Consider the following 27,987-nt stretch of genomic DNA (forward strand, 5'->3'; position numbering starts at 1 on the left):
GCCCGGCGGGCGCCTCCGGCCGCGATTGGCCGTGGCGGGCGCGTGTGCCCGCCCAGCCCGCGCTTCCCCCGGCGCCGCCGCAGCCCCCTGGACGGCCGCCGCAGCCATGAACCCGTTATTCGGCCCCAACCTCTTCCTCCTGCAGCAAGAGCAGCAGGGCTTGGCGGCGTCGGAGCCCGAACAGCAGCAGCAGTTCCCGGACCTTTTCTTCCTTCCCGGCGAGCCCCCGAGGGACTTCTTCGACGGGGAGCTGGCCCCGCCGGCCTCCCTCGCCGCCGGCTCTGCCTTCCCGGCCCCGCCGGCCGCCATGGCGCTCCGCAACGACCTGGGCTCCAACATCCACGTCCTCAAGACCCTCAACCTGCGCTTCCGATGCTTCCTGGCCAAGGTGCACGAGCTGGAGCGCCGCAACCGGCAGCTGGAGAAGCAGCTGCAGCAGGCCCTGGAGGAAGGCGGCGCCCGTCGGGGCAGCCTGCAGCGCCGGGACCAAGCCGTGCAGACGGGCTTCGTGGGCCCCATCCGCCCGCTGGGGCTCCCGCTGGCCGGGGGCGTCGGAGGAGGCGGCGGCGGCGGCAGCAGCAGCTGCAGCAGCCCCCGCTCGGTGGGGCTGGGCACGCCGTCGAGGGTGCTGAGCTCGCCCAGCTGCCACCACCCGGGGGCCCCGCTCACGCCCACCTCCTCGCAGTCGCCCTCGCTGCCCGGCGGCACTTTCTCGTCCTCCTCTCGCTTCTTGCCGGGCACCATCTGGTCCTTCTCGCAGGCTCGACGGCTGGGGCCCGGCCTGGAGACCACCTTGGTGCAGGGGCCCGGCGTCTCCTGGGTGCACCCTGACGGCGTCGGGGTGCAGATCGACACCATCACCCCCGAGATCCGGGCGCTCTACAACGTCCTGGCCAAGGTGAAGAGGGAACGCGATGAGTACAAGCGCAGGTGAGGGGCTCGACGGGGCGGGCAAAGCCATTGTCGCGGTGGGTGGGCGCCAGCCGGCAAGGAGGCAGTGCCAGGGAGGGGGGGGGGAGAGACGGGCTGGTGGGAGCACTAGGAAAAGAGGCGACGAAGGAGGGCTACCGTCGCAGGAGCCTCTTAGTTTGCCACTGTTTTTGTTTTTGTTCCGGGCCAGGCCAGCTTTTGTTGGACGACTTCCTTCTCCTTTTCAGTTTTGCTAAATTCGTCAGTTCCCGACATTGTGATGCAGTGCAAGTCATCGTGATTCGCTTTTTCCACACATGTCAGCAAACATGCCAACTTGAATAAAATATTGGGGGGGGGGGGAGGTAAGCTCCACCCCACATAATCGATCACAAGATGCAGCGCATGCACACCATTTGATTTTTTTCCCCAATTTTTAAAATCAGATTTCTAAAAAAAATTTAGACAAACAAACAAAAATCTCGACCTTATTTGAACCAATCTTAGTAACATTGTTAAGTGACCGCCTCGTATCCCCCTGGTTGAATTTCCATGTATATCATGCAAACAGTTTTCCCAAACCAATATTCTTATAAAATTAACTGAATCAATTAACATCTTTCTTTCTTTCAAATTTGCATGCACACCATTTGAATGGCAATGCCCATCAACTTTAGGGGGGCCCAACAGCCCCCTCAAATATTTTAGGGGGGTGGGCAGAAAGGACCTCGGCCCCCAGCAATTGGTTCCTCTGTGTGGCAGGACAGAGTTATAAAGAGGTTAAATTACCTCTCCCGGTTGCCACTGCCCTTCTTTTTTCCTTTTTAGAAGGGAGAGAAAAGTGAAGTTAGGCCAAGAGCTGTGCGCAACTCTTCCCTGCCACACTGAAGCGTTTTGTGAGTCCCGTCTACTTCAGATTTCTATAACTAAGGTGTGACGCCAGTTTAACCCTTCAAAGCTCACCACTACCTTTTTACCCGTTTGTACCTAAACATCCCCATCTTGTATAGAAAGCCAATGTTGGGCGAGTTCTGTGTCGCAGATGCTCCCTCAGCTGACTTGCTGCGGAGAGAAGGCACAGAAACCCAAGCCTTTAAAGATCTTCTGTGTGTGCAGAATTATTATTATTATTTGCAGTAGCCACATATTATTTATATAATGCCATCAGTGCACATAGCACTCTGCAAATGCAAACGGCAGATGTCGGCTTTGTGGCCTGAGGAACTTGCGGTCTGCATTTAGACGCTGGCTGGGAGTGACAAGGGATGGATGTGAACAAATGCATTTTTATACCTCTTGATGCTTCATTTTGCTTGGTGGCGAAGACTGAAGGAGCCAAGCTGCACACGACATGCCGGTATATCCTTTCTCTGAAAACTTTATTCCCTTTTACTGAAAGCAGCAGAGAAAGCTATGGCAAATGAATCAGAGAGGTTTTATTTCTCTCTTCTCCTCCTGCTGCTCCTCCCAAAGGAACTCAGGGTGGCAAATAACAAGGGAAAAACCATACAAACACATTTAAAACTATTCCAGTGCAGGTGCAGATTGGGAAAGATCACACAACTTGAAAAGGCTCATTTATTTATTTATTGTTTATTTACCGCATTTATATGCCACCCTTATCTTCCAAGGATCTCAAGATGGTCACATGGTTCTCCTCTTCCCCTTTTCATCCTCACAACAACCCTGTGAGGTTGTTGTTGTTTAGTCGTTTAGTCGTGTCCGCCTCTTTGTGACCCCCTGGACCAGAGCACGCCAGGCCCTCCTGTCTTCCACTGCCTCCCGCAGTTTGGTCAAACTCATGCTGGTAGCTTCGAGAACACTGTCCAACCATCTCGTCCTCTGTTGTCCCCTACTCCTTGTGCCCTCCATCTTCCCCAACATCAGGGTCTTTTCCAGGGAGTCTTCTCTTCTCCTGAGGTGGCCAAAGTCTTGGAGTCTCAGCTAGGCAAGGCTAATAGATGGTGGCTGGCCCAAGGTCACCCAGTGAGCTTCGTGGCTGAGTGGGGATTCGAACCCTGCTCTCCCAGCTCCTGGCAGGTACCCATAACTTTTTCCTGAGTTGTCATGTTTTGAGCATGTGACACACGAGCAAGAGGTATGCATCTTCCCTTTTCGTAAACGTGGGGAGTTTTGTCTCACTCAAACCTGCCAGCTACTAAGATCATTCTCAGACACTCTCCTAGGAAGGCCACCTTCAGTGACCAGAATCAAGGTGCCTCGCGGTGCCCAGCCATTGAATGCTCACTCCCAAGAGAGGCTTGCCTGGGGCCGACTCTGTTGCCCTTTTGGCACCAGGCGAAGAAGACTTCCTTATTTTTCCCAGCCTCCTAAGAAGACTCTTTCTGATCCGACATTTCTGTTTTGTGCTATAGTGATGGTATATTCTGTTCCATTTTATTTAGTAACCCATGTTTAAACAAACAAACTTGTAAGCTGCCTTGAGAGTCCTTTGTGCTAGTAAAGCAGAGCACCAGATGCTTAAAAGAAAACATAGGTACCTTTGAAGAGGTAGAAAGATTTGCAGGGTTGGCTAAGTTCCAGGATGTTTAAATATGCCAGAACTTCAGGTGCCTCTAGCTGGGCTTCAGTGAGGGGAACCAGGTTAAAAATCCGTGCCTGCAGCAGTTTTTCAGGCAATTGGGTTGCCAGGAAGAGGACTGATGAATTGCAATGCACTTTTGTACACTAGGGAAGGTACATCTGCAGAGGCTGGTGAATGTCTGTGATCATGGGAGAGATAGAGAGATCCCTGTCAAAGCATCCTTTAAAAGAGTAAGAGGGACAACATAGGAGCAGCTGCTCAGAAACAGTATTTTTCTTTCTTTCAATGGGGCTACTGCTACTTTTGTTGGCTTTAAGCATGAAAGATACCAGGATGGTTGCATTATAATTGGCCAAGAAGTATTTGTGCATCTGCCTCCTAGCTCCGTATTGTGACCAGTTGTGAAATGTCCCTGTGGATGTGGCGATGTTCCCTCATGCTGCTGTAAGGGAGAAGTGCCAGCTCCCTCTTTGCACGTTTCACAAGAAGTGTGAGGCGGAAGATGCACAAGTCGTGCACGTTTCTACCATCTCCACTTCTTTGCAACATGCAACCTTTGCTCCTAAAATGTAGGAGGTGATCCATGGGAGAACATAGAAAAAAATGTTAAAGCACCAGAGGAAGGGGTGTTTTAACTCTTTTCATGGTGCTACATTCGCAGCTGAATTCACCCCTTGCCTTGTGGCTTTTAAACTTAGGAGGGGGGAAAACCTTTGCCCACTCCCCCAATGGGACTAAATGCAGCTTTGACAGGATGCAGAGGATGATTTAACTTGGATAAATAAGGTGAAGGTCAAGGACCCCTGGATGGTTAAGTCCAGTCGAAGGCAGCTATAGGGTTGCGGGGCTTATCTCGCTTTCAGGCCGAGGGAGCCGGCGTTTGTCCACAGACAGTTTTCTGGGTCATGTGGCCAGCAAGATTAAACTGCTTCTGGATGGAAACCAGAGCACACGGAAACACTGTTTACCTTCCCGCCGCAGCGGTGCCTATTTATCTACTTGCACTGGTGTGCTTTCAAATTGCTAGGTGGGCAGGAGCTGGGCAGGAGCAACGGGAGCTCACCCCGTCACGGGGTTTCAAACCGCCAACCCTCTGATCAGCAAGCCCAAGAGGCTCAGTGGTTTAGACCACAGCACCACCCGCATCACATTCATTTGAATAAACAACATGGGCAGAAAGGGTCAAGTAACACTCTTCTCTCCCTGCCCCACTTTTTCTTTTAAATAGATCAGCCTTGAAGCTCCCATATCATACCTTTTTTGTTTACTGTGGTTAGCTAAGAAAAGCGAAGAAGAATTATGAGTAGTGTAGAGAAAGTTAACAGAGGAATTATTCTTCTCCTCCACAATGCAGAGGTCAGTTTAGGACGGGTTTTATAATTATTATTATTTTTAAAGTGCTGAGCATACATAGTGCTAAATGAGAGCCTTTCTTGTGAAGTATCCCTGCCTGGTCTTCATTGATAGTGTTGCTATTTAACAATCCCTGTGCCTAATTGTTACAGCTGCATAATCACAGAAACATTAGGTTGGAAGGCATCTCAGAGATCATAATAGGCTAACCCCCCCCTGTCCAATATAGGAAAGCTACTTCAGACTACAACATCCCTGATAGGTGCCCATCCTGGCTGTACTTTTTAAAAAAAGAGTCCATCTTCTTTTGAGGCAGTCCATTCTGTTGTCAAGCAGCTTGCACCACCAGCAAGTTCTTCCTAACATTTCGTCCAAATCCATTGTCTTGACAATTGAATGCATTGGTCCGGGTCCTGACCTCTGGAGCAACAGAAAGCAAGTTTGCTCCAATGCTTGTGCAACAGCCCTTCAGATAGTTGGCTGTCATGTCACTGCTCAATCAACTCTTTGCCAGGCCTAAGCATCCTCTCCGCAAAGGACTCCACCTCTGCGCTCATCAGCATTGTTCATGCCCACCTTTGGGCAAGCTCTGATTCATCTTCTTTCCTTCCCAGAACTGGACATTACTCCTTGCAATATAAAGTTTGCCTCTCTTGCCGGAAAGGCTGTGAAGCTCCCTTTCACGGCCTCCTTGCTTATCCAGACAAGATAAGACGCAAGCTGATGATAATCCCGGCAAAGCTGGATCAGAAGTGAGTGCTCTGATGGGATGGAGCCAATTGCCGCTCACTGAGCCTCCCTCGCCCCCCGCCCCTCTCAGGCTTCATAAAGCCTGGATCGCTTTTCCGAAGGTCATCCTTGTTGGGATTTACATGACCAACCTTTGAGAGCTGTTTCTGGTGGAAAGGCAGGAGTTAAATATTCATACATGTGTTGAGAAAAAACAGCTTTGGAACGGGCCATTTCAGAAGCAGCAGATTCTGGTCCTTAGCCGTTTCCTCGTCTCCTCCTCTGCTCCAAATGCATGTTCATCCTTGCAAACGTATTGTTTGGGATCCTATTCTGTTTGGGTGTGTGAATGTGGGAGGTGAGAAGAGGAAAGCATCGTGGCCTTGCTTCCATTACAGATTCCCCACTCATTCATGTTTCATATGTTCATGTTCGTAGAGCACGAGACTCTTAATACGAGGGTCGTGGGTTCAAGCCTCACGTTAGGCAAAAGATTCCTGCATTGCAGGGGGTTGGACTAGATGACCCTTGTGGCCCCTTCCAACTCTTCTGTGAGCCTGTGATGTGTACACAGCCTAGGTGCCTGTGATGCTTTGGGGGTAAATTCCTGGAGACGACGGGCCCAGCCTACAACACACGGGCCTGATGCAGAAACCAAAATGGCATCTTCTTTCCATTAACTAATGCACAGTACAATTTACCAGGGAGTCTTTTTCTGCTCCAGAGAGGAGGAGCTACAGAGAGGGTTGCAATATCTCTGCACGCACTGATTCTGCCCATTTCCTGTGTCCTTAGCGGCAGCCTGATGCAAGGTGATCGGCCGAGGTCAGCTGTCCTGGTAACAGAGAGGAAGTGATAGCAAACGGTTCACCTGCTTAAACGATCTCAGCCGTGCTGTTGTTAAAAACAGAGGGGAAGGACCAGTCAGAAGAGCAGCTGGAAACACTGAACTGCACTGGGCACATGGGGAATTCGGACACATGGGCTGTGCACGTGAGAGAGAATGTTTGTGCCGAGCTGTACGATGCTCGCGTCTCTCATAGCGAGATGATAATTGCAAAGAGCTTTTTTGCAATTAAGGATAGCACTAAATAAACACTAGGAAAATATGCTGACCTGCGGCATCATCCAGGAGCCAACCAGTTACTGAAAGAGGGACCTAATAATTGAACTACTCCCTCCTTCCCTTCCTTCCCCTCACTTGTGATATCCTGAGGGAAAAGTGAATTCACTAAATGCCTTGGTGTTCGGAGATTTCTCTGTGTGTGTGCGTTGGAATTTGCAAAGCTGCAAAGCTGGCAAAGGGTCCAATGCAGAGAACTGAGATGACTGTGCAGAATGGCTGAGCACCATCGATGCCAGCAGAATAACCATTTTTGGAACAGGGAGGGATTTTAAAAGGCCATCTGCTCAGTCTCCCTAACTTCATTAAAGTTCATTACAAAATAAAGACTTATTAGAAGTGTGCTTCCCCGCCCTTAAACTTGACCACTCTTTTGCAACATAATTCCTTTGTATTTCACTCAGCCTGAGAATAGCAGTGGTGAAGAGGAGCAATCCGTCCCCCCACCCGCCTTTTTTTGACAGAAAGGAGGACACCTCTGAACCACTAACTTGTATTGATTTATACAATTTTTAACTACCACAGATTCTTCCAGAGGATCCTGAGAACTGCAGTTTTGTTGTTGTTTGTTGTTGTTGAGTCGTTTAGTTGTGTCTGCCTCTTCGTGACCCCCTGGACCAGAGCACACCCGGCACTCCTGTCTTCCACTGCCTCCCGCAGTTTGGTCAAACTCATGATGGTAGCTTCAAGAACACTGTCCCACCATCTCGTCCTCTGTTGTCCCCTTCTCCTTGTGCCCTCCATCTTTCCCAACATCAGGGTCTTTTCCAGGGAGTCTTCTCTTCTCCTGAGGTGGCTAAAGTCTTGGAGCCTCAGCTTCAGGATCTGTCCTTCCAGTGAGCACTCAGGGCTGATTTCCTTCAGAATGGAGAGGTTTGATCTTCTTGCAGTCCATCAGACTCTCCTCCAGCACCATAATTCAAAATTGCACCATAATTGCAGCTTTAGTATTCACTGAAAATCTGTGGGAGATCTTTAACAGCCCCTGCTTCTCATAGTAATAGTATTCTCAGGAGTCCCTAGGGAGATCTGTTGCCCCCCCCCCCACTTGTAGATCTGTGTGTGCATCGGAAATGCCAGGGACTGGAGACAAAGGAGAAAGAGCTGATACTTCCATGCTTTGCTGGTGAGCTTCTCTGAGCCACCAGCTATAGCTGGAAACAGAGAAGTGGCCCCGGATATGATGCACCAGGGGGATTCTTATAGTCTAACACAGGCATGTGAGTGAGGAACATCAGAGGTATCTGGGAAATGCCCCAGATGAAAGCTTTATAGGAGACTTTAAGCTGCCCTGTAGACATCTTAAAGGTAAAGGGACCCCCTGACCATTAGGTCCAGTCGTGGCCGACTCTGGGGTTGCGGCGCTCATCTCGCTTTGCTGGCCAAGGGAGCCAGGATACAGCTTCCGGGTCATGTGACCAGCATGATTAAGCCGCTTCTGGCGAACCAGAGCAGCGCATGGAAACGCCATTTACCTTCCCACTGGAGCGGTACCTATTTATATACTTGCATTTTGACATGCTTTCGAACTGCTAGGTTGGCAGGAGCAGGGACCGAGCAATGGGAGCTCACCCCGTCGCGGGGATTTCAACCGCCGACCTTCTGATCGGCAAGTCCTAGGCTCTGTGGTTTAACCCACAGCGCCACCTGTGTCCCTGTAGACATATTACATGATAGCTATTGTTGCCTCCAAACTAGCCCTCTGAAATTTGCTGCTCTCAGAGTTACATTACAAGTACCTTGCATCCTTCACCCATAGGATAGCTCATGAGAGACGAGACTCTTAATCTCAGGATCACGGGTTTGAACCCCACATTGGGCAAAAAAATTCCTGCATTGTAGGGCGTTGGACTAGACAACCCTTGTCGCCCCTTCCAAATCTGTGATTCTAAGTAGATAAACTCTAAATCTGGAGCTAGCTAAGAGCTGAACGCTGTTCAGACTCAACGCCCCGGACTGGAGTCAGCTGTTTTCTCTTAGGGTTCCTGTTCCATCCTTTCCCTTGTTGCTCTGAGTTGATCATGTCTTGAGGGAATGAAGGATCGTTGGCAGGAAGGCCTACTGTTGTTTCAGCGGCTTGGTCTCTTTGGGGAACGGTTCCCTGTACCTCTTTCGCCCCTCCCTTTCATCTTGCAGCTTCAAAAGCATCTTCCTGGGAAGGAGGGAGCTGTGGGGTCACTCAAGGAAACGTCTGCTTGTCTGGGCTGCTCTGCTTTGCCTGGGCTGGGCTGAGTGGGGAGGAGGGAACGTTGCAGTCGAGACTATTATTAGGAAATGGTGCATTGCAGATGAGAGTGCGAACCGGGAGGTGGAGGCGGGCGATGCGGGATGGAGATCAGGAGACGAGGCCGGATGTGAAGGAGGCTAAAGAGTCGCCTTCTGATTCTAGTGGGCCACCCTCAGATCGGTGTTGCTACCTAGGAAGCGTTTACTCCCATTTTCAGCAAAGGAAGCTGAAGGTACGCTGGGTTAAGGAGGGACACGGAGTGTGTCCTCTGGTCCCAGATCCGAAGAACCAGTAGAGAGCGAACAGGAGATCATTTCGGAAGGGCCAGGGTGGAAATAGCCGAGATAAAAGAATTGAAATAATAGTTTTCAGTACTGAAACCAATTCCTAGCATTCTGTCGCTCAGTGCTGGGGCCAACCAACACAACTCAGGATGTGGAGAGAGATTCCACTCTCAAAGGCCGGTGTTGCTCTTTGTGGGCAGGAAATGGGTACAGACTCTGCTGGTATCTCTGACTATGTCTACTTTATTATTATGAGTGTTTTGACTGTACAAATGACTGCTAGACCCTTTTTTAAAGAGGAAGCAGCACATTCTGGGATGCTCATATCCTCCAATGTTTATCTGATGAAATAGGGGCATTCTATTCCATGATACTAACGATGGTAATAATAATACCCCACCCATCAGACTAGGTTGTCTCTGCCACCCTGGGGGGGGGGGGTGGCTTCCAACATATATAAAAACATAATATCAAGAGGGAGGACAAGAGTATAGACCCTCCCAAGTACTCCTATTTTGCAGGAACAGTCCCAGATTTACAGAAGCTGCCCCGGTTTCTGATTTGATCCCAGAATGTCCCTTAGGACATCCCTATTTTCATCAGAGAAATGTTGGAGGGTAGGGAGTTATGCTACCCCCCCCCCCAAGCCAAGGAGATGCAACCTTTAGAAGACATCTGAAGACAGTCCTGTATAGGAAAGGTTTTTTTAAAACGTTTAATGTTATATTATGTTTCTGTATATGTTGGAAGCTGCCTAAAGTGGCTGGGGCAACCCAGTCAGATGTGTGGGGTATAAATATTATTATTATTATTATTATTATTATTATTATATAGGACATCCCTATTTTCACTGGAGAAATATTGGAGGGTATGGGCCTGGATTTTCCTCTACCTATGGCAGCTATGTTGTACTCACCACATAGATGGAACATTGCAAGATGTGCAAGCAGAAAAAAATGCAATACTCCTGATAATGTGGACGGTCCATTATAGCTTACTGCCAAATAGCAATGATTATTAGGTGATAGGAGCCACATGTCTGAAAGCAGGATTGGAGCCTGAATTGGAATATCTTAATATTACTAGTCCCCACCCCCTAATAACAAGCATGTGCTGTAGTTCTTATTAAGCTTTATTTATAACACATAAATGGGACGCAGGTGGCGCTGTGGGTTAAAGCCTCAGCGCCTAGGACTTGCTGATCGAAAGGTCGGCGGTTCGAATCCCTGCGGCGGAGTGCGCTCCCGCTGCTCAGTCCCAGCGCCTGCCAACCTAGCAGTTCGAAAGCACCTCCAGGTGCAAGTAGATAAATAGGGACCGCTTACCAGCGGGAAGGTAAACGGCGTTTCCGTGTGCGGCTCTGGCTCGCCAGAGCAGCGATGTCACGCTGGCCACGTGACCCGGAAGTGTCTCCGGACAGCGCTGGCCCCTGGCCTCTTAAGTGAGATGGGCGCACAACCCCAGAGTCTGTCAAGACTGGCCCGTACGGGCAGGGGTACCTTTACCTTTACCTTTATAACACATAATCTCAAAAAGCAGATCTCTCATGCTTTTTTAAACATAGAAAGGCAGACTGTACCTAGATATCTTTTGCGCTGCCGTTTGTTTTGATAGCATGCTATAGAAGCTCTCTGCCTGTCCCTTCTTCCACATTTCGCCTCCCTGAGTCACCCTTCCTTTCTCATATTCTGCCTCATTTTCTGTGTTCCTCCCCAAACCATGAGTAATCGCCTGTTTGTTTTTGTCCTAAATGGGTGGGTGAGCAGGCAAACTCTTATGGCATATGAAGCATTTGGCTAGAGGTTTGCCAGGAAAGAATTCCACTTATTTTAGGCCATGAGAGATGCCAGCTCAGCCTGCTGCTCCTGGAAGGAAGGAAATTTTTCAAGTTTGTTCTGGGAAATACTAAAAGGTTGCTGGGAGAGGGGAAGAACAAGTTTTCATAAAAGCCCCTGGAGATAAAGATCAAATTAACATCTGGGCAGATTCTTCATCCTCCCAATTTCTACACATAGAAGACTATCTCTCCAGCCAGTTTAGTGGGGCACCACAAAGCATTACAGCACAGTTGCTGATCTAGTTATGAAATATATGAGATGCATTTCTACCTCCCCTGGCTGTGTGTGTGTGTGTGTGTGTGTGTGTGTGTGTGTGTGTAATTACCTGCTTTTATATGGGAATCTTGCAGGTAACACAAGAGAAAAGCTCTGCCTCTGAAACCATTTATTAATGGGCTGGAGGAAGGAATTATTATTATTTAAAATATTTTTAGGTCACCCTTTAGTAAAGTTGCAAAGGTACTAGAATCAATTCCACATCAGCAAGCCTATATCAAGAAATTCCCTTCATATCAGCTGGACCATGGGTAGGCAAACGTAAGGCCCAGGGGCTGGATCCGACCCCATCACCTTCTAAATCCGGCCCATGAACAGTCCGGGAATCAGCGTGTTTTTACACAAGTAGAATGTGTCCTTTTATTTAAAATGCATCTCTGGATTATTTGTGGGACATAGGAATTTGTTCATTTTATTTTATTTTTCCAAAATATAGTCTGGCCCCCCACAAGGTCTGAGGGTCAGTGGACCAGCCCCCTGCTGAAAAAGTTTGCTGACCCCTGAGCTAGACCTTTAAGCTGCTTGCCTAGACCGTAAGACACTGGCCAGGTATGCTTTCGATACAAAGAACCAAGGAATTCCAAAAGCGGTTTGTGATAGAGGGGAATCATAGAATCATAGAGTTGGAAGAGGCCACAAGGGCCATCGAGTCCAACCCCTGCCAAGCAGGAAACACCATCAGAGCACTCCTGACATATGGTTGTCAAGCCTCTGCTTCAAGACCTCCAAAGAAGGAGACTCCACCACTCTCCTTGGCAGCAAATTCCACTGTCGAACAGCTCTTACTGTCAGGAAGTTCTTCCTAATGTTTAGGTGGAATCTTCTTTCTTGTAGTTTGGATCCATTGCTCCGTGTCCGCTTCTCTGGAGCAGCAGAAAACAACCTTTCTCCCTCCTCTATGTGACATCCTTATATATATTTGAACATGGCTATCATATCACCCCTTAACCTCCTCTTCTCCAGGCTAAACATGCCCAGCTCCCTTAGCCGTTCCTCATAAGGCATCGTTTCCAGGCCTTTGACCATTTTGGTTGCCCTCCTCTGGACACGTTCCAGTTTGTCAGTGTCCTTCTTGAACTGTGGTGCCCAGAACTGGACACAGTACTCCAGGTGAGGTCTGACCAGAGCAGAATACAGTGGCACTATTACTTCCCTTGATCTAGATGCTATACCCCTATTGATGCAGCCCAGAATTGCATTGGCTTTTTTAGCTGCCGCGTCACACTGTATCTGCTGTTTGAAGAAAAAATGTAGACAATCCTGTTCTGTGCTTCTAAGGCCTTTGAGGGCATCTCAGTCTAGTCCTTCTCACTCTGCACTTTATTATTCAGTTGCTTCCTCACAGATATTTTGCGGTATTGTTCATAAGGGATCATGGAAGCGATTTTGTGGCGTTCGTACGGAGCCCCCTGTTGTCTCAAGGACTATTGACCCATACACCACTAATCTGCTGCCACCAACCAGGTGGCAAGACAGGAATATGCAGCTGTCCCACACAAGGATCGAACCTGCAACCTTGGCGTTATCAGCACCACACTCTAACCAACTGAACTATCCATGCACTAAGTGCAACCTTCTTTTCACCAACCACATGCAACATGTGGAGCATCAGTGGCTGAGTAGATCTGAAGGGCATAGAATGAACTAGCATATCTTTGCCGGAGCGGCTCGAGTTAGCAAAGCATAAGGGTGTTTATTTAAGGTATGCCCTGCCGCTCAGTTTGCAGTGAAACCCCAGAGCGGCTCTTTAGCAGGACAGCAACGTGAGCTGTCGCACTCAACTGCAATATTGCAAAACTTCTTGCAATGATAAACCTCAGTAGGCTTGCTAGAGCAGCCCAGGCCAGTGCAGCTGTGGACAGATGGTTTCTATAGCAGCAGCCAAAGTTTTACAGCCAGCATGTTTTTGTGGAAATCTTAACATTTTGTGTTCCTCCTGCTTTTAAACCAACCTACTTCCCTAAAACGAAATGATCCAGAAATGTAATACTTCTACTGCTCTTTCTTGTTGCACATGAGATATGGGCCTCTGGAGGGAGGATTGTGGCCACGTTGCGCCTTCTCTTGTCCTGCTGTTGCACCGCTTTGTGTCAACCCAGATTCCTGGTTTATGTTCCCCAGGAACAGTAAACCATAGAACAAACCTGGGCTACAGCTCTTGAGTTATCTGGAATGAGATAAGCCATGAGCTCAGTTTGGGTGCAGTGCTAATAAATAGTAGTAGTAATAATAATAATAATAATAATAATAATAATAATAATAATGGTTTAAGAAACAGTAATGCGGCAGCAGCTGGACTAGCAAAGCAACAGCAATATTTTCTCTTGGAACCTGTTTCATTTGTGCTAAGCCATAGTTTGGTTTGGCATTTAGTGCAAATTGGGCCATTTTATGCTGAAATGATTAATTTTTACTATGGAAATATGTTTGATGTTAATTTCTTTCCACCCCATCACCGCCCCAATTTTATTTTCAAAATATTGCCGTATTAAAGGAACAGCATCCAAGCTCCTGTTTTCTTTAAATTTCGGACCAGGTAAGCCACATTCTGCAACAAGAAAAGCAAGGTTCTGTTACTTGCAATGCAAAGATACCACCTTTATACATTTATTTATCTGGTCTGTTTTGGGGGGTGTCCTGCAACGTGTTTAAGTCTTCACTCCGCAAACTATACATTGGAATCTACTTTGGATCAATACTGGGTCAAATTTAAATGACAGGTACAGACTTCAAACTGGTTTGGGACGATATATCGCTCAGCCCACATACATTCTCTCTTTCAGATATGCTTGCAGCAGACACACACTTCCCACAGTTGATCCATGTGGATCCGCTGATGAGGGAGTTACCAGCACACACACACACACACACACACACACACACACACACACACACTCTTTGGTCCTCAAATGTTTGATATTGTGACTGGAGAGGACAGTCTGCATCACCCACAGGGTGCTGGGCTTTTCTCCCACTGGGACTGTGTGTTAGTTGGATTCCCCCCTCCCAACCCCACTGCTGCCCAAGTTGGTTGAGTCTTGGGGGCCTAGAACTTGACCCTATAGCTTTATATTATTTATTTATTTATTTATTTATTTATTTATTTATTTATTTCCCCATTCTTTATGATCACACTTTCATCCAGGGATGTCAAATAACTTACCAAAAAAAAGATCATTCAGTCGAAAATCGTAACAATAACATGCATCAAAATCCTCCTCCTATTAGTTATACATAACAGTATATACTTTTGTCCCTACTCATTTATCCTAATTTTTTTCTTCCCCTTCCTCCCTCCCCTTTAATCCCTCTCCCCAAAAATTGTTCTCTCTTCAGATCTTTTAACCATGTGCACAGATTACTGTATTTTTTGCTCTATAAGACTCACTTTTTCCCTCCTAAAAAGTAAAGGGAAATGTGTGTGCGTCTTACGGAGCGAATGCAGGCTGCGCAGCTATCACAGAAGCCAGAACAGCAAGAGGGATTGCTGCTTTCACTGCGCAGCGATCCCTCTTGCTGTTCTGGCTTCTGAGATTCAGAATATTTTTTTTCTTGCTTTCCTCCTCCAAAAACTAGGTGCGTCTTGTGGTCCGGTGCGTCTTATAGAGCGAAAAATACGGTATTCATTCTAATTTGGATGCTTGGGTTGGCTTCCCCCCGTGCTATCCAATTCCTATAACTTGTCCATTTATTCAAAATCTTTTGACATTTGTTTTCCCATGTATCTTCCGTCATTACCTGTTCAAATATATCCCCATAGCTATATGAATCCCTGTGTAGCACACGTCCATGCATAGCTATCTGGCAGCAGTAAAATGCCACTCGCTAGGCCGGGGGACAGCTGAGTGCCAGCTATAGTTGTGAAGGAAGGAAGAGGGAATGCAAGCCTTGGGCTGCCCAAAAACTGATGAGGTTAGACATACCCAGCGGCCTGATCCTGCAGAGCAAAGGAAGGAGAGGCAGGGCTCATCTGTCGATGTGGTTTATTCTGGGGTAGCGAGTCTCTTGCAGTTGCTAAACATAGTTTGTGGTTGCTCTCTTCGGTTTTCGGCCGGTGGGATGTGAATTCAGAGCAGCAGGGTTAAAAGCCTGTGTGGCAAAGCCTGCCAGCTGTCACTGCGGCACATTCCAGGGGGTGCCTCTGCTTCTGTGCCAGTCCCTCCCGCGTGGCACAAATCCCGTGCAAAATTTCCTGTGCCAGCACCGGTTTCGCCAGAGGGAGGGTTGCACCTGTCCTCCCAGCAGTAAAGGTAAAGGGACCCCTGATCATTGGGTCCAGAGCAGCGCACGGAAACACCGCTTACCTTCCCACTGGAGTGGTACCTATTTATCTACTTGCACTTTGACGTGCTTTCGAACTGCTAGGTTGGCAGGAGCAGGGGCCGAGCAATGGGGCCCCTATCGCTGGGATATGAACCACCAACCTTCTGATCGGCAAGTCCTAGGCTCTGTGGTTTAACCCACAGCGCCGCCCACGTCCCCAGTGTAGGAATACTAAAGGTAAAGGGACCCCTGACCATTAGGTCCAATCGTGGCCGACTCTGGGGTTGCGGCACTCATGTCGCTTTATTGGCCGAGGGAGCCGGCGTACAGCTTCTGGGTCATGTGGCCAGCATGACTAAGCCGCTTCTGGCGAACCAGAGCAGCGCACAGAAACACTGTTTACCTTCCCGCCAGAGTGGTACCTATTTATCTACCTGCACTTTGAGGTGCTTTCGAACTGCTAGGTTGGCAGGAGCAGGGACTGAAGCAACGGGAGCTCACCCCGTCATGGGGATTTGAACCGCCGACCTTCTGATTGGCAAGTCCTAGGTTCTGTGGTTTAACCCACAGCGCCCCCCGCGTCCCTCCTCCCAGCAGAGCTCAGTGCAAAAACAAATTGCCATGTCTTTGGTCTGTTTGTCTCGCCAGGTGGGAAGAGGAGTATACGTTGCGCGTTCAGCTGCAAGACCGAGTGACTGAGCTGCACGAGGTGAGGATCACCCCTTCCCCTCTGACTCCCCGTGCCCCGGGCCTGGGTCTCTCCAAGCGCTGACCTGTCGATATGTCTACCTCTCCCCTAGGAGGCCCAAGAAGCAGAAGCGTGTCAGGAAGAGCTGGCGATGAAGGTGGAGCAGCTTAAAGCAGAGCTGGTCGTTTTCAAGGGGCTGATGAGCAATGTGAGTTTATGTACTGCATTCCCAAATGTGCACCCTGGTTTATTTTGGACCACAGATGTCTGGCAAGTGAAGACATGTCAACTGGCATAGTCCACAGCAGGGTGGATTTGATTTGCATCAAATCGATTTAAATCTTCTTCTTTTTTTTTAACAGAAAGACTCATTCTTGCTGGTATCATCTTGACAACCAGGCAGAGTGGATAAAAATCAATGCTTTTTTTAATTTAAAAAAGCAGATTTTAAAAAATATTTAAATTGGATCTTTTTTATTTAAATCAGATTTTTTTAAAAAAAATGCTTTTGGAGGAAAAATCTTTCTAAAGATAGTTTTCTCTTTAAATTACATTATAGTCCAAAGGCTATTCATCAGGAAATAAGGATTTGTTTTAAGTTTTTAATGTGTACTAAAACTCAGTCTAAGTTTTTTTTTAATTGTTTAACCACATCAGTTAACAAACATCAGTTACCAAAAAAATCGGATTTAAGTTTTAAAAACCATATATATATGGTTTATATATATAAATATAAAAATAAAAATCCACCCTGGTCCACAGAGGATACTCTGTTGCTGGGATGGAGTGGGGTCCCTGTGGTCTTCCAGTTGTTGTTGGTCCAAAACTCCCATCTATTACGACAGTAAAGACTGAATGAATGAAACTTCCTTTATCTCTGGTGATGCAGGAGAAAAGGAGAAGAAGCAAAGAAAAATGGAAAGGCAGCAATTTGTGTAGGGGAAAAATATGAATGTACACGGGGGGAAATACCCTGACCCACACATTCTTTTATGAATGTGATATTATTATCTTAATATATATGCAAATATTAATACCCTACTACATTTTGTATAAACTCATTCCAAATACAGTGGACCCTCTACAATGGTACCTCAGGTTAAGAACTTAATTCATTCTGGAGGTCCGTTCTTAACCTGAAACTTGAGACATCACTTTAGCTAATGGGGTTTCCCGCTGCCGCCACACGATTTCTGTTCTCATCCTGAAGCAAAGTTCTTAACCAAGGTACTATTTCTGGGTTAGCGGAGTCTAACCTGAAGCGTCTGTAACCTGAGGTACCACTGTAGTTACATACCGCTCTGGATACGTAACTTTCGGGTTATGTTTGTGGCAAACCCGGAAGTGTATACTTCTGGGTTTCGCCATGCGCGCATGCGCAGAAGCACTCAATCACACCATGCACATGCACAGAAGCAATGCCTTTGCCTACGGACTTTTCAGGTTGCAGACGGACCTCCAGAATGAATTTAATTTGTATCTAGAGGGTCCCCTGTATTGTCACATTGATCCAAACAAAGTCTCCATCTGCAAGCAGTCCGTTCATAAGGGTACAGAGGACCTTACGTAACGATCCCTAACTTTCCTTTCTTCCTCCCCCCTCCTCTTTTTCTTGAATGCTGGGCCAGAATCTTACCGAGCTCGATACCAAAATCCAAGAGAAAGCCATGAAAGTGGACATGGACATCTGCCGGCGCATTGACATCACGGCTAAACTGTGTGACGTCGCCCAGCAGCGCAACTGCGAGGACATGATCAAAATGTTTCAGGTGAGAGGCACCAGCCCCACGTCCTCCCTGTGGGGAAGGGCCACAGCGCCCCCCCCCACCTTTCCCAGGCGGAATGGAACCCCCCTCCCACCCAAACCTCATTCCATGTATTCACTTCCGTCCCCTGGGGAAAACCGGCAGGCAGTTTGAGACCCTCTGTGAGGATGTGCAGTAGGAACCCTGTACTCCCACCCCACCCTGGTCCCTGTCATCATCTCTTCAGGGCCCCCCACCTCAGTCTCTTGGCAGGCCCCGTCAGGGAAGCAGCCGGAGAGGGAGACATGGTGGAAGTGTTTGTGTGTGTGTCTCTCTAACACCGTCTCTCCCCTCTCCTCCCCGCCCCCTTTCTCTCTCTCTTTCTTTGTCTTATTCACTCACTCACTCTTCTTTCTCTTGCTTCCCCTATAGAATCAGTTGGTTAGTTGTTGTCTGTTTCTTTTCTTCATTGAGCTGGAAAACTATGCGAGTTAGAAGCTTTTCTGTAAAATAATTTAACTGTAATTCCCGGCATTTTCCTCTTTTTCCTTCTGGACACCTCTCTCTTAATCTTGTCTTCCCAACGCCATCTTTGGGGTGTGATTGGAGTTCCCTTTACTGTGAACCCTCATCAGATTCCATCTTTCCATTGCTTAGTTTTTAATTTACAAAAATAAGAGGTTTCTAAAAATTGCATTTTAGCCATCGCACCATCTTTAACCTGGTCATAATAAGCCCGTCTCTCTCTCTCTCTCCTCTCTCTCGATCTCTCTGTTTCTCTTTTGCTCTCTTCCTTCCTTCCTTCCTTTCTTCCTTCTTTCTCTCTCTCTTTCTCCACATCACCCTACACCACCCCATTCCCCCTTCCATCTCTTTCCACCCACCCACCTCCGACCTCCAACCCAACCTCGTTCTGTAGTCTCTGCACTTGTCTCCCATTAAGGTCCCAGCCACGATGGGGCGGAAGCGGGAGAGGAAGCTGGTCAGCGACGAGGACACCTCCCTCTCCGAGAGCGAGACTTCCAAAAAATTCGAGGAGGAGGAAGAGGATGAAACCACAGCCATGAGCATCAATGAGGAGATGCAGAGGATGCTGAACCAACTGTGAGTTTAATCCCTTGCTTCTGGAGTTACCTTCAAGTAGGGCCAAGTTACTGGTTAGGGATTGCCAATCCAGCCTTGGGGGGACGGGACAAAACAGAATCCTCCGTGGCTGAGATTAAAGGTAAAAGGTAAAGGGACCCCTGACCATTAGGTCCAGTCATGGCCAACTCTGGGGTTGCGGCGCTCATCTCGCTTTATTGGCTGAGGGAGCCGGCGGACAGCTTCCGGGTCATGTGGCCAGCACCAGCAGGACTAAGCCGCTTCTGGCGAACCAGAGCAGTACACGGAAACGCCATTTACCTTCCCGCCAGAGCGGTACCTATTTATCTACTTGCACTTTGACGTGCTTTCGAACTGCTAGGTGGGCAGGAGCAGGGGCCGAGCAACGGGAGCTCACCCTGTCACGGGGAATTGAACCACTGACCTTCTGATCGGCAAGCCCTAGGCTCTGTGGTTTAACCCACAGCGCCACCCGTGTCCCTTTTGTCCGCTGAGATTGCCAGACCACAACTCCCATCAGGCCTGTCCGTGGCTGATGGTAGTTGGAGTTTGACAACATCTAGACATCACCACATTGTGCTACCCTTGTGGTTACGTTTTGCTCCCTCTTTTTAATTTAAAGGAGGAATAATCCTGGGGATAGGTCTTATAAGAGCATAATGTGGGGCTACCATTGACGGTGACCCAGAAACTCCAGAATGCAGTAGCTAGACTGGTGACTGGGAATGGCTGCCGAGACCATATTACACCTGTCCTGAAAGACCTACATTGGCTTCCAGAATGTTTCCAAGCAAAATTCAAAGTGTTGGTGCTGACCTTTAAAGCCCTAAATGGCCTCAGCCCAGTATACCCGAAGGAGCGTCTCCACCCCCGTCGTTCAGCCCAGACACTGAGGTCCAGCTCCGAGGGCCTTTTGGCAGTTCCCTCACTGCAGGAAGTGAGGTTACAGGGAACCAGGCAGAGGGCCTTCTTGGTATTAGCAACCCCCCTGTGGAACGTCCTCCCATCAGATGTCAAGGAAATAAACAACTGCCTGACTTTTAGAAGACATCTGAAGGCAGCCCTGTTTAGGGAAGTTTTTAGTGTTTGATGTTTTATTGTGTTTTTAATATTCTGTTGGGAGCCACCCAGAGTGGCTCAGGAAACCCAGCCAGATGGGCAGGGTATAAATTACTATTATTATTATTATTATTATTATTATTATTATTATTATTATTATTATTATTTAGCTGTCTCATGTGCTTTCAAGAAAGGCAAAGGACTTCCTTGCAGTCTGCCTTATCGTCACAATCATTCTTGGGACACCCCCCCTAAATTAGTAACTAAATGCCATCCAAATGCCACATTTATGAAAGCCTTCATTTGCTAGATGAAGCCAGCTTTATCGCATGAAGGACTGCCTGAAGGGTGGTGTGGTGGTGGTGCAGCTGTCGTGGCCGCTGGACCTAGCATCCGATCGAGGACATCTGTTTTTCCCCCCTCAAAATTTTTATTAGTATTATAAACAAACAAACACACAAGACAAACAAACATAAATCATAGCCTTATTGAAAATTACACTTATTAACATTGTTAAGTGACTTCCTCGCTTCCCCTTGGTTGAATTTCATTGCATGTCCTTTTAACGGTTTTCCAAATCCCAATTCTTATGAAATTTAACTTAAACGTTAACATCCTTAGATCTCCACATTATGGAATTAAACATATTAATTCATCACCTAACATAAATAAAATCCTAAGCCAATTAAGTATCTGCAAGCTGTTTTCAGTTAATTTAACTTAACAAATTTAACTAGATAATCATTAAATTTATTCCACTCTTCCTGATACTCCTCCTCCTTCTGGTCGCGGACTCTTCCGGTTAGGTCGGCTAGCTCCGAAAAATCCATCATCTTCATCTGCCATTCTTCTATTGTTGGTAATTCTTGGGTTTTCCACTTTTTAGCTAACAAAATACGAGCAGCAGTTGTGGCATACAAAAATAATTTAACATCTTTCTTGGGGATCCGATCGAGAACATCTAAGACAGCCGCTCCCAGAACTGAAGTTGCTGGGATGGTCCCTCGCTAGCCAGTCCCAGTACGGAAACGTAGCAAAGTCTCTCCTCCTCTTGATTCTGGGCCTGCCTGCCCACCGTCTCTTTGCTGATAATGCGGTTCCTTTGTCCCCAGGAGGGAGTATGACTTTGAAGATGACTGCGACAGCCTCACCTGGGAGGAGACTGAAGAAACGCTGCTGCTGTGGGAGGATTTCTCTGGCTATGCTATAGCTGCAGCTGAAGCACAGGGGGAGGTAAGCCAGTGGCCTCTTTGAAGCGCCTCCTCTTGTCAGCGTACATATCCGCGCAAGACCTTCTCCATTGTTGTGGAGTTGGTGCTTTGAGTCGTGCTTGAAGGTTGGGCACAAAACCAAACCCAAACCAGTCAGAATTCTTGGCCAAGGGATTCATAGGTTTCCTTGGTTTGCAGAAGAAGGTGTCCTTGTTTTGCTTCTTAAGGAAGGGGCAGTAATAATAAGAATAATTATAATTGTTAAGTTGTGGGTGAACATATCACAGCGATTCTTCAAACAGCTCTTGTTTATTCAGAGGCCAGAACAGAACTGAACTGAAGGGTTCAGTCAGCCTGCTTATATAGAGCTCCAGTACAACGTAACTGTAACAATTTTCTAAAACTATCCAATCACTGAACGTCTCGATCCCTTATTTGCATAACTATCTACAGTATCCCCCTGCTGGCCCAGGGTGAGAACTTCAGTACATAACAACAATTATTATTTATTATTTATACCCCGCCCATCTGGCTGAGTTTCCCCAGCCATTCTGGGCGGCTTCCAACAGAATATTAAAATACAATAATCTATTAAACATTAAAAGCTTCCCCAAACAGTGAGCTAAGCAAGTGTGAGGCCTGGCCACAGGGCGAAGCCTTGCTTTTAGAGGTTTTGCCCACAGATCTTGAAGCAGGTGCTGTCGAACTCTGGCCCACTAAGGCTGAAGGTACACAATATTAGAAGCGCACTCCATGCTGGAATAACGGTTGCCCTTCTCACGCTTCACCCCCCCCCAAAAAAAATGTTTGGGGTACTCAAGAAAAATCACCATTTTATAGTTCAAATCTCCACGTTGTCCACAAACGACGCTGCATCACACAACACCATTGTCCCATCTTTTGTTTTTACAGAGTCATCCTTAACTTTACACTTCTTTGCTAGCTGTGATGATGAAAAATAGTAATTTTCCTACTCATACTGAAATACTGCTCCTCAATGAGGCCAAACTTTCATCAGTAAAACACCACACATCCACATTCCACACTGCTTCACACATTAAACGCTCGCTTCCGTCTGAGAGTCAGGAAACACCGGGAAAGGAAATGAAGCCGCAGTCGGGGGTAGCAACGGAACTGACGATTCACCGTGCTAGAAAAGAAACTTTTTTTAAAAAAACAAGAGTTTCTTCTTCCGTTAGATTCACAAAATGTTTAGGGGTACGAGTAATCCTTCGTCCCTCCAGGAAAAAAGCACTGCACTCTATGTTGTAGAGTACAATTTGCCTCATGCAATGCACACTGCTGTGGCAGCTTCTGCCTTTTGTGCATCTCCCAATTTAGTTCCCCCTTCACACTTTTTCCCCTTTTTCAGTGTGTCCGACCTCTGTTTCCTTTTCTGTGTAATTCCTCTGTGCCCCCAAAACGGGCCTAAAGGCATTCACAGCAAGGGAAGCGGGCAGGGCTGCCAGAGGCCTGGGATCTGTTTCCCAGCAGGCCAACAGCCAGCGCTGCCCTAAAAATGAAGGGGGGAAAGAGAAAGGAATAGTCTCCATCACTGCTGGTACACAGAAAGGGGCAGCAGAGGGTGTGCCATGGGTAGGGGGTAGTTTTCGTTCACAACTTGCCAGCCAATCCAGAATGAGACCTCGCATTGAAAGATGGGGGGGGGGGGGTTATCTCTTTGCTTCAAACTATGGTCCTGATCCAGACCAAGCCTATTTCACGGCCAACATGCATTAGGAAAAGTTCCCATTTTGCAATGCAAGTTGAAAGCACAGGAAACGCTTTCTGGATCAGGGCCACGGTAGAGGAGAGGGTCAAAAACCCTGATCCAATTTGGGCCCTTTGCAAAGAAAGGCCTATTGGACCTCTTTTTCTTCCACTGCAAACCACAGGCATGGCTCCCAATAGAGTGTTAAAAACAATACAGCATTAAGTATTAAAAACTTCCCTAAACAGGGCTGCCTTCAGATGTCCTTTAAAAGTAGGATAGTTGCTTATTTCCTTGACATCTGCTGGGAGGGTGTTCCACAGGGCGGGCGCCACTACCGAGAAGCCCTCTACCTGGTTCCCTGTAACCTCTCAGTTTCTTCCCGCAATTTCTCTCCCCAGAAATGTCCTTGATCTGGATTGGGAGCAATTCCCTCCAGATTAAAAGACACCCAATGTCAGGCGTGGAGAGTTCTCTCCTCCCCTGGTAGCTTCATAGGCAAGAATCACAAGCAGTTTGTATTTTATAGTCCTTTGAATTCAGTCATCTGGTTGCAAAGCTAGAATCCATGTCTCTCCACAAATAGAGGTGTTGGCTACTCTGAGCCCTTCCCCTTGCGACCCAGCAACATCCCAGGCGCCAACGCGAAGTTTCACCCCTCTGCATTCTCTGTTCTCTAATATGGCTGGACCTGCGAGCCTGAGTGGAGCGGGGATGGCCCAGGCCCTCTAGGGAAGTCTCTGCTGGCTGTTCCCTCCTTTCCCCCTCTTCTTCCACTATCTCGTAGCTCGGCAACTCCTGGGGAGGCTGTGCAGCATTCTCCCCTCTCTCCTACTGAAACTGCTGGGGAGAAGGGGGGCAAATTGTTCGCCTCCTTCTCCTCCTCCTCTGAGAGAAGCTGATCTGGCTGAGGATACCCTTCCCACTCCTCCTGTTCCGACCATTCCCTGACACCCAGTGAAGCTTCCTTCAGCTAATACCATGGGTTGTTTGGCTCCTGCCCTCTGCGCCACTATGTGCTCTCAGCAGATGTGCCGGCTTGCCTCCGCAATAGAGGGGGCCGCGGCGTGAGAGGTGCTCACGCCATGTGCACACACTGCACAGCTTGCGCGCATGATGTGAGCATGTTGTGTGGTGTGCGCATGTCACTGCGGGATATTGAGGGGCCCCGGCCCCCTCCTTGAACATTTTGGTGGGGGGACGAGGCCCCTTGGCCCCCCTCCCAGATGGCCCCCATGACTCTCAGGTGGAGCGTTGAACTCTGTCAACACACTGTAAATGAGGCTGTGAACACCATGCGCTCTGTAGCCTGTCCTCCTTCTGCGGCGATGGACGCCATGTTGTTTTGCAACCTGTGTCACTGATGGACGGCGACTGCTCTTTCTTTCTTTCTTTTTGGGGTCGCTGCCACCTTCCTTGCCAGCAGCCGGACGACAGTTTGGAGAAAGTGATCAAGGACACAGAATCGCTCTTCAAAAGCAGGGAGAAGGAATATCAGGAAACCATCGACCAAATTGAGGTGGGGGAAAGAAGAGTGTGCAAGGAAATAAATGCTGGAGGTGAACTACTAGCTCCCTGCCACCGCCACCAGAAAAAGAAGGAAACCCATGGGGATCAGGGTTAGATGGTCACATGGCTTGGTGGGGGTTGGCTCAGCTCAGGGGGGCACCTAAGGTGGGCAATCAGTGGCATCTTGCGGCACCGAATTTAGGGTGGTTCACCCTCACAGGGCACCAAGCCGAAGGTGTACAAAATTGAGAAGATTCGCAATTGAAAAGATCCATTTGGGGGAGCCAAATTTTGGCCTCACACAGGGGGCTATATTGTGAAATATTATACCAAAGCCCGTCCCAACATCTGGCAAATTGCAAAGATCATTGGGCAGAGGGAATCCCATTGCCTCCCTCACAAGTTCTTGGGTGAATAATGGAGTCCGGGGAAAGGGGCAGCTTTGTTCTGTGTATCTACTCAGGCCTTTAAATGTTTTCCGCATATAACACCCCTTCTCCTCACTGCATTTGATAGTACAGAATGGAAGAAAGGGCTTCTATATCTCAGGGATTATATAGTGAGGGGCAGACAGGTCTCCCTCCCAAAAGGCTTCCTGCTTCTCAATTCAGCTCTAAATTGTAGTTTGGAATTGTTTTGTTCTTGCCAATAGGAAGGTCGGCAGTTCAAGTCTGCGATGGGGTGAGCTCCCGTTGCTCCTTCCCAGCTCCTGCCAACCTAGCAGTTCAAAGCACGCCAGTGCAAGTAGATAAATAGGTACCGCTGCAGTTGCGCCAGAAGTGGTTTAGTCTTGCTGGTCTCATGACCCGGAAAGCTGTCTGCGGACAAACGCCGGCTCCCTCAGCCTGAAAGCGAGATGAGCGCTGCAACCCCATAGTCACCTTCTACTGGACTTAACAGTCCAGGGGTCCTTTACCTTCATAGCTGTCAACATTTTCCTTTTTTAAATGGAAATTCCCTTATTCCGAATAGGATTCCTCGCAAGAAAAGGGAAAAGTTGAAAGCTTTGTTTACCTTTAAAAAGGTAAAAGGACCCCTGACCATTAGGTCCAGTCATGGCCGACTCTGGGGTTGCGACGCTCATCTCGCTTTATTGGCCAAGGGAGCCGGCGTACAGCTTCCGGGTCATGTGGCCAGCATGACTCAGCCGCTTCTGGTGAACCAGAGCAGCGCACGGAAACGCCGTTTACCTTTCCGCCGGAGCAGTACCTATTTATCTACTTGCACTTTGACGTGCTTTTGAACTGCTAGGTTGGCAGGAGCAGGGACTGAGCAACGGGAGCTCACCCCATTGCGGGGATTCGAACCGCCGACCTTCTGATCGGCAAGTCCTAGGCTTTGTGGTTTAACCCATGCACCACCCGCGTCCCTTATGTTTATCTTTACCTTTTATCTATCACATAAAGTTAAGAGTTGCATCCAACAGTCTTAGGAAAGGGCTTTTTTTTTTTTGAGATGGGTTGGATCTGGATTGATATTTGCAGGATGAGTGACCCTGAAACTCCTCTCTTCCTCAGCTGGAGTTGGCCACAGCAAAGAATGACATGAACCGGCACCTGCACGAGTACATGGAGATGTGTAGCATGAAGCGAGGCCTGGACGTGCAAATGGAGACTTGCCGCCGCCTCATCACCCAGTCGGGAGACAGGTGAGCTCCTCTAGCGGGGATCTAGGCCAGGCCCTAGTTCTTGCTGTGGGAAGGGTACACCGGTGTGGGCGGGGGGAGGGTGTCTGCAGGGCCTTGTCGGTTGTCTTCCCTGTTGTGGGAGGGGAGGGGAGTGTGTGTGTCCGTGGAGGGCAGGCGGGAGGCGGAGGCAAATTTGGGCTGGATTCTGAGTGATTGGCTGTAACCCCCCCCCCCTTGCAGACTTACAGGAGTTGTGTTTCGTGCCATGTGTCTCTAGAAGGTGACGCAGTTCCGACAGGCGCAGTCGCCGTCGAAAGAGAGCTTCGGCCGGAGAAAAAGAAGCATCGCCGACATGCTGGGCTTTTTTGGCACTGGTTCATGGGACAATAAATTCAGTGCAGCGCTGGGCCTGGGGAGGATGTCCGTACTGTGCCCCCCATTCCTTCCAACCCTGGGCTTGGCAAGGTTCCCAAAGAAGCTCCCTCACGCCCCCCCATTCCCCCCTCTCTCTGTGCCCTGCAATTGCATCCAGCGTAGCCAGAAACTGATTCCCTCTCCGTTCCAGAGCGCTCTCCTGTGCTTCCTTCTCTGCCTGCCGCGAACCTTTGTTACAGGCGCCCACTGGTCCCTCCCGCCGTGTGTGTGCCCCCCCCAGCCCTAGTGCGCATGTGACCCCGCCCTTTTTTTCTTTCAGAAAATCTCCTGCTTTCACTCCGGTCTCGAAAAGTGAATCGGCTCCAAGCGAGGAAAAGGAGGAGTCCGATCGTGACCTCCCAAGCGATGCCTCCATAAGATAATGAGGGGGGAATCTGCCCCCTCTGCATCTCTCTCCTGGCCCAGGAGTTGTGAGCGTGCCATTGGGGTGGGGTGGGGGGAAGCCATGCCCTCGCTGTGGCTGTGCCGGACGGAAGGGAACCAGGAGCCCCACCCCTCTAGAGTCCTGCCACATAATCCTGCCTCCGCAATCTGGAGGTGCAGCTAGATAAGTCGGCCATCGGGAGAGTCTGTTCCTTCATTCTTCCTCCTCCTCTCCTCTTCTGCCCCTCTGTACTTATGTGGGCTTTAGTGGGGCAGCACCCGCCTTATAGCATCCTCTACTCCTGGGTTCTGCCTCAGGAAGGGCCCCCCCCACCTCGCCACCTAGTATATGTGACTTGCCTCCCCATGCTACACACACACACAAGCCGAACTGGATCCGTTCCTCTCTGCAAAACGTGAACCTCATCTCGGTGCCAAGTGGGCTTAAAGGCTGGACTCTGTTCTCCGAACAGGCAGAAGTGCATTTGGGCAGCGCGCCCCCCCCCCAGGCCACGTTGCCCCCCCCCCCCGACAGCAAGAGCCTCTCCTCCTGCGGGGATGAAGAACGAGCTGTGGTCTCCTTCGCCCCCCGCCTCTCCGCCCTTGCGTTCTGCTTAGTCGCGCTTCCGCGGCGCAAACAATGTCTGCGATGTGCTATGTCTGGAAAAGAGGAACATTAAATGGATTTGACGTCCTTTTCTACGGGCTGTTGTGCGCGTGAGATTTTGTGAGCCTCGCGGCAGGTGCTGCGGACGCGGGAGCTCTTGGTGCAGGTATTATGGGAAGCCACGGTCTGTTCTTTTTTAAAAAAAAAACACAAAAGAATTTTATTAAAGGTTTTCAACATATAATGCAATAAAAACATAACAAAGTTAATATCTAGAGAAAGCTAAAGAAAAGAAAAGAGAGGGGGGGAGAGAAAGAAAGAAACAAGCCTACACAAACGCAAATTTTTATATTCTATCAACTTTCTGTCCTAATCTTCAAT

General features: G+C 48.6%; 1 protein-coding gene across 5 annotated transcripts; it reads left to right on the top strand.

Moving 5' to 3' along the window:
• On the top strand, positions 1–27,701 carry IFFO1 (intermediate filament family orphan 1). Of its 5 annotated transcripts, none has more exons than XM_083719131.1 (9): positions 1–930; positions 16,196–16,256; positions 16,348–16,443; positions 17,864–18,004; positions 18,900–19,084; positions 21,256–21,376; positions 24,489–24,584; positions 26,092–26,222; positions 26,896–27,701. In XM_083719131.1, the coding sequence occupies exons 1-9, from the start codon at positions 107–109 to the stop codon at positions 26,996–26,998; spliced, it is 1,758 nt and encodes a 585-aa protein (XP_083575257.1). In that variant the 5' UTR covers positions 1–106; the 3' UTR covers positions 26,999–27,701. The 5 variants fall into 5 exon arrangements, with proteins under 5 accessions (XP_083575257.1, XP_083575258.1, XP_083575259.1 ...); XM_083719132.1 differs by having other exon boundaries at positions 55–930; positions 24,492–24,584; XM_083719133.1 differs by having other exon boundaries at positions 55–930; positions 18,924–19,084.
• Positions 27,702–27,987: the final 286 nt, after the last annotated feature.

Source organism: Podarcis gaigeae, assembly GCF_964106915.1.
Source record: "Podarcis gaigeae genome assembly, chromosome: 17".
Taxonomy (NCBI): domain Eukaryota; kingdom Metazoa; phylum Chordata; class Lepidosauria; order Squamata; family Lacertidae; genus Podarcis; species Podarcis gaigeae.

What these genes read in the sequence shown, in the direction of transcription:
- IFFO1 (XM_083719131.1), top strand. Translation starts at nt 107, where the DNA reads ATGAACCCGTTATTCGGCCCCAACCTCTTCCTCCTGCAGCAAGAGCAG. An exon ending in TCAAGGGGCTGATGAGCAAT is followed by an intron (nt 16,444 to 17,863) that starts GTGAGTTTATGT and finishes ATGCTGGGCCAG; the next exon opens with AATCTTACCGAGCTCGATAC. An exon ending in ACATGATCAAAATGTTTCAG is followed by an intron (nt 18,005 to 18,899) that starts GTGAGAGGCACC and finishes CTCGTTCTGTAG; the next exon opens with TCTCTGCACTTGTCTCCCAT.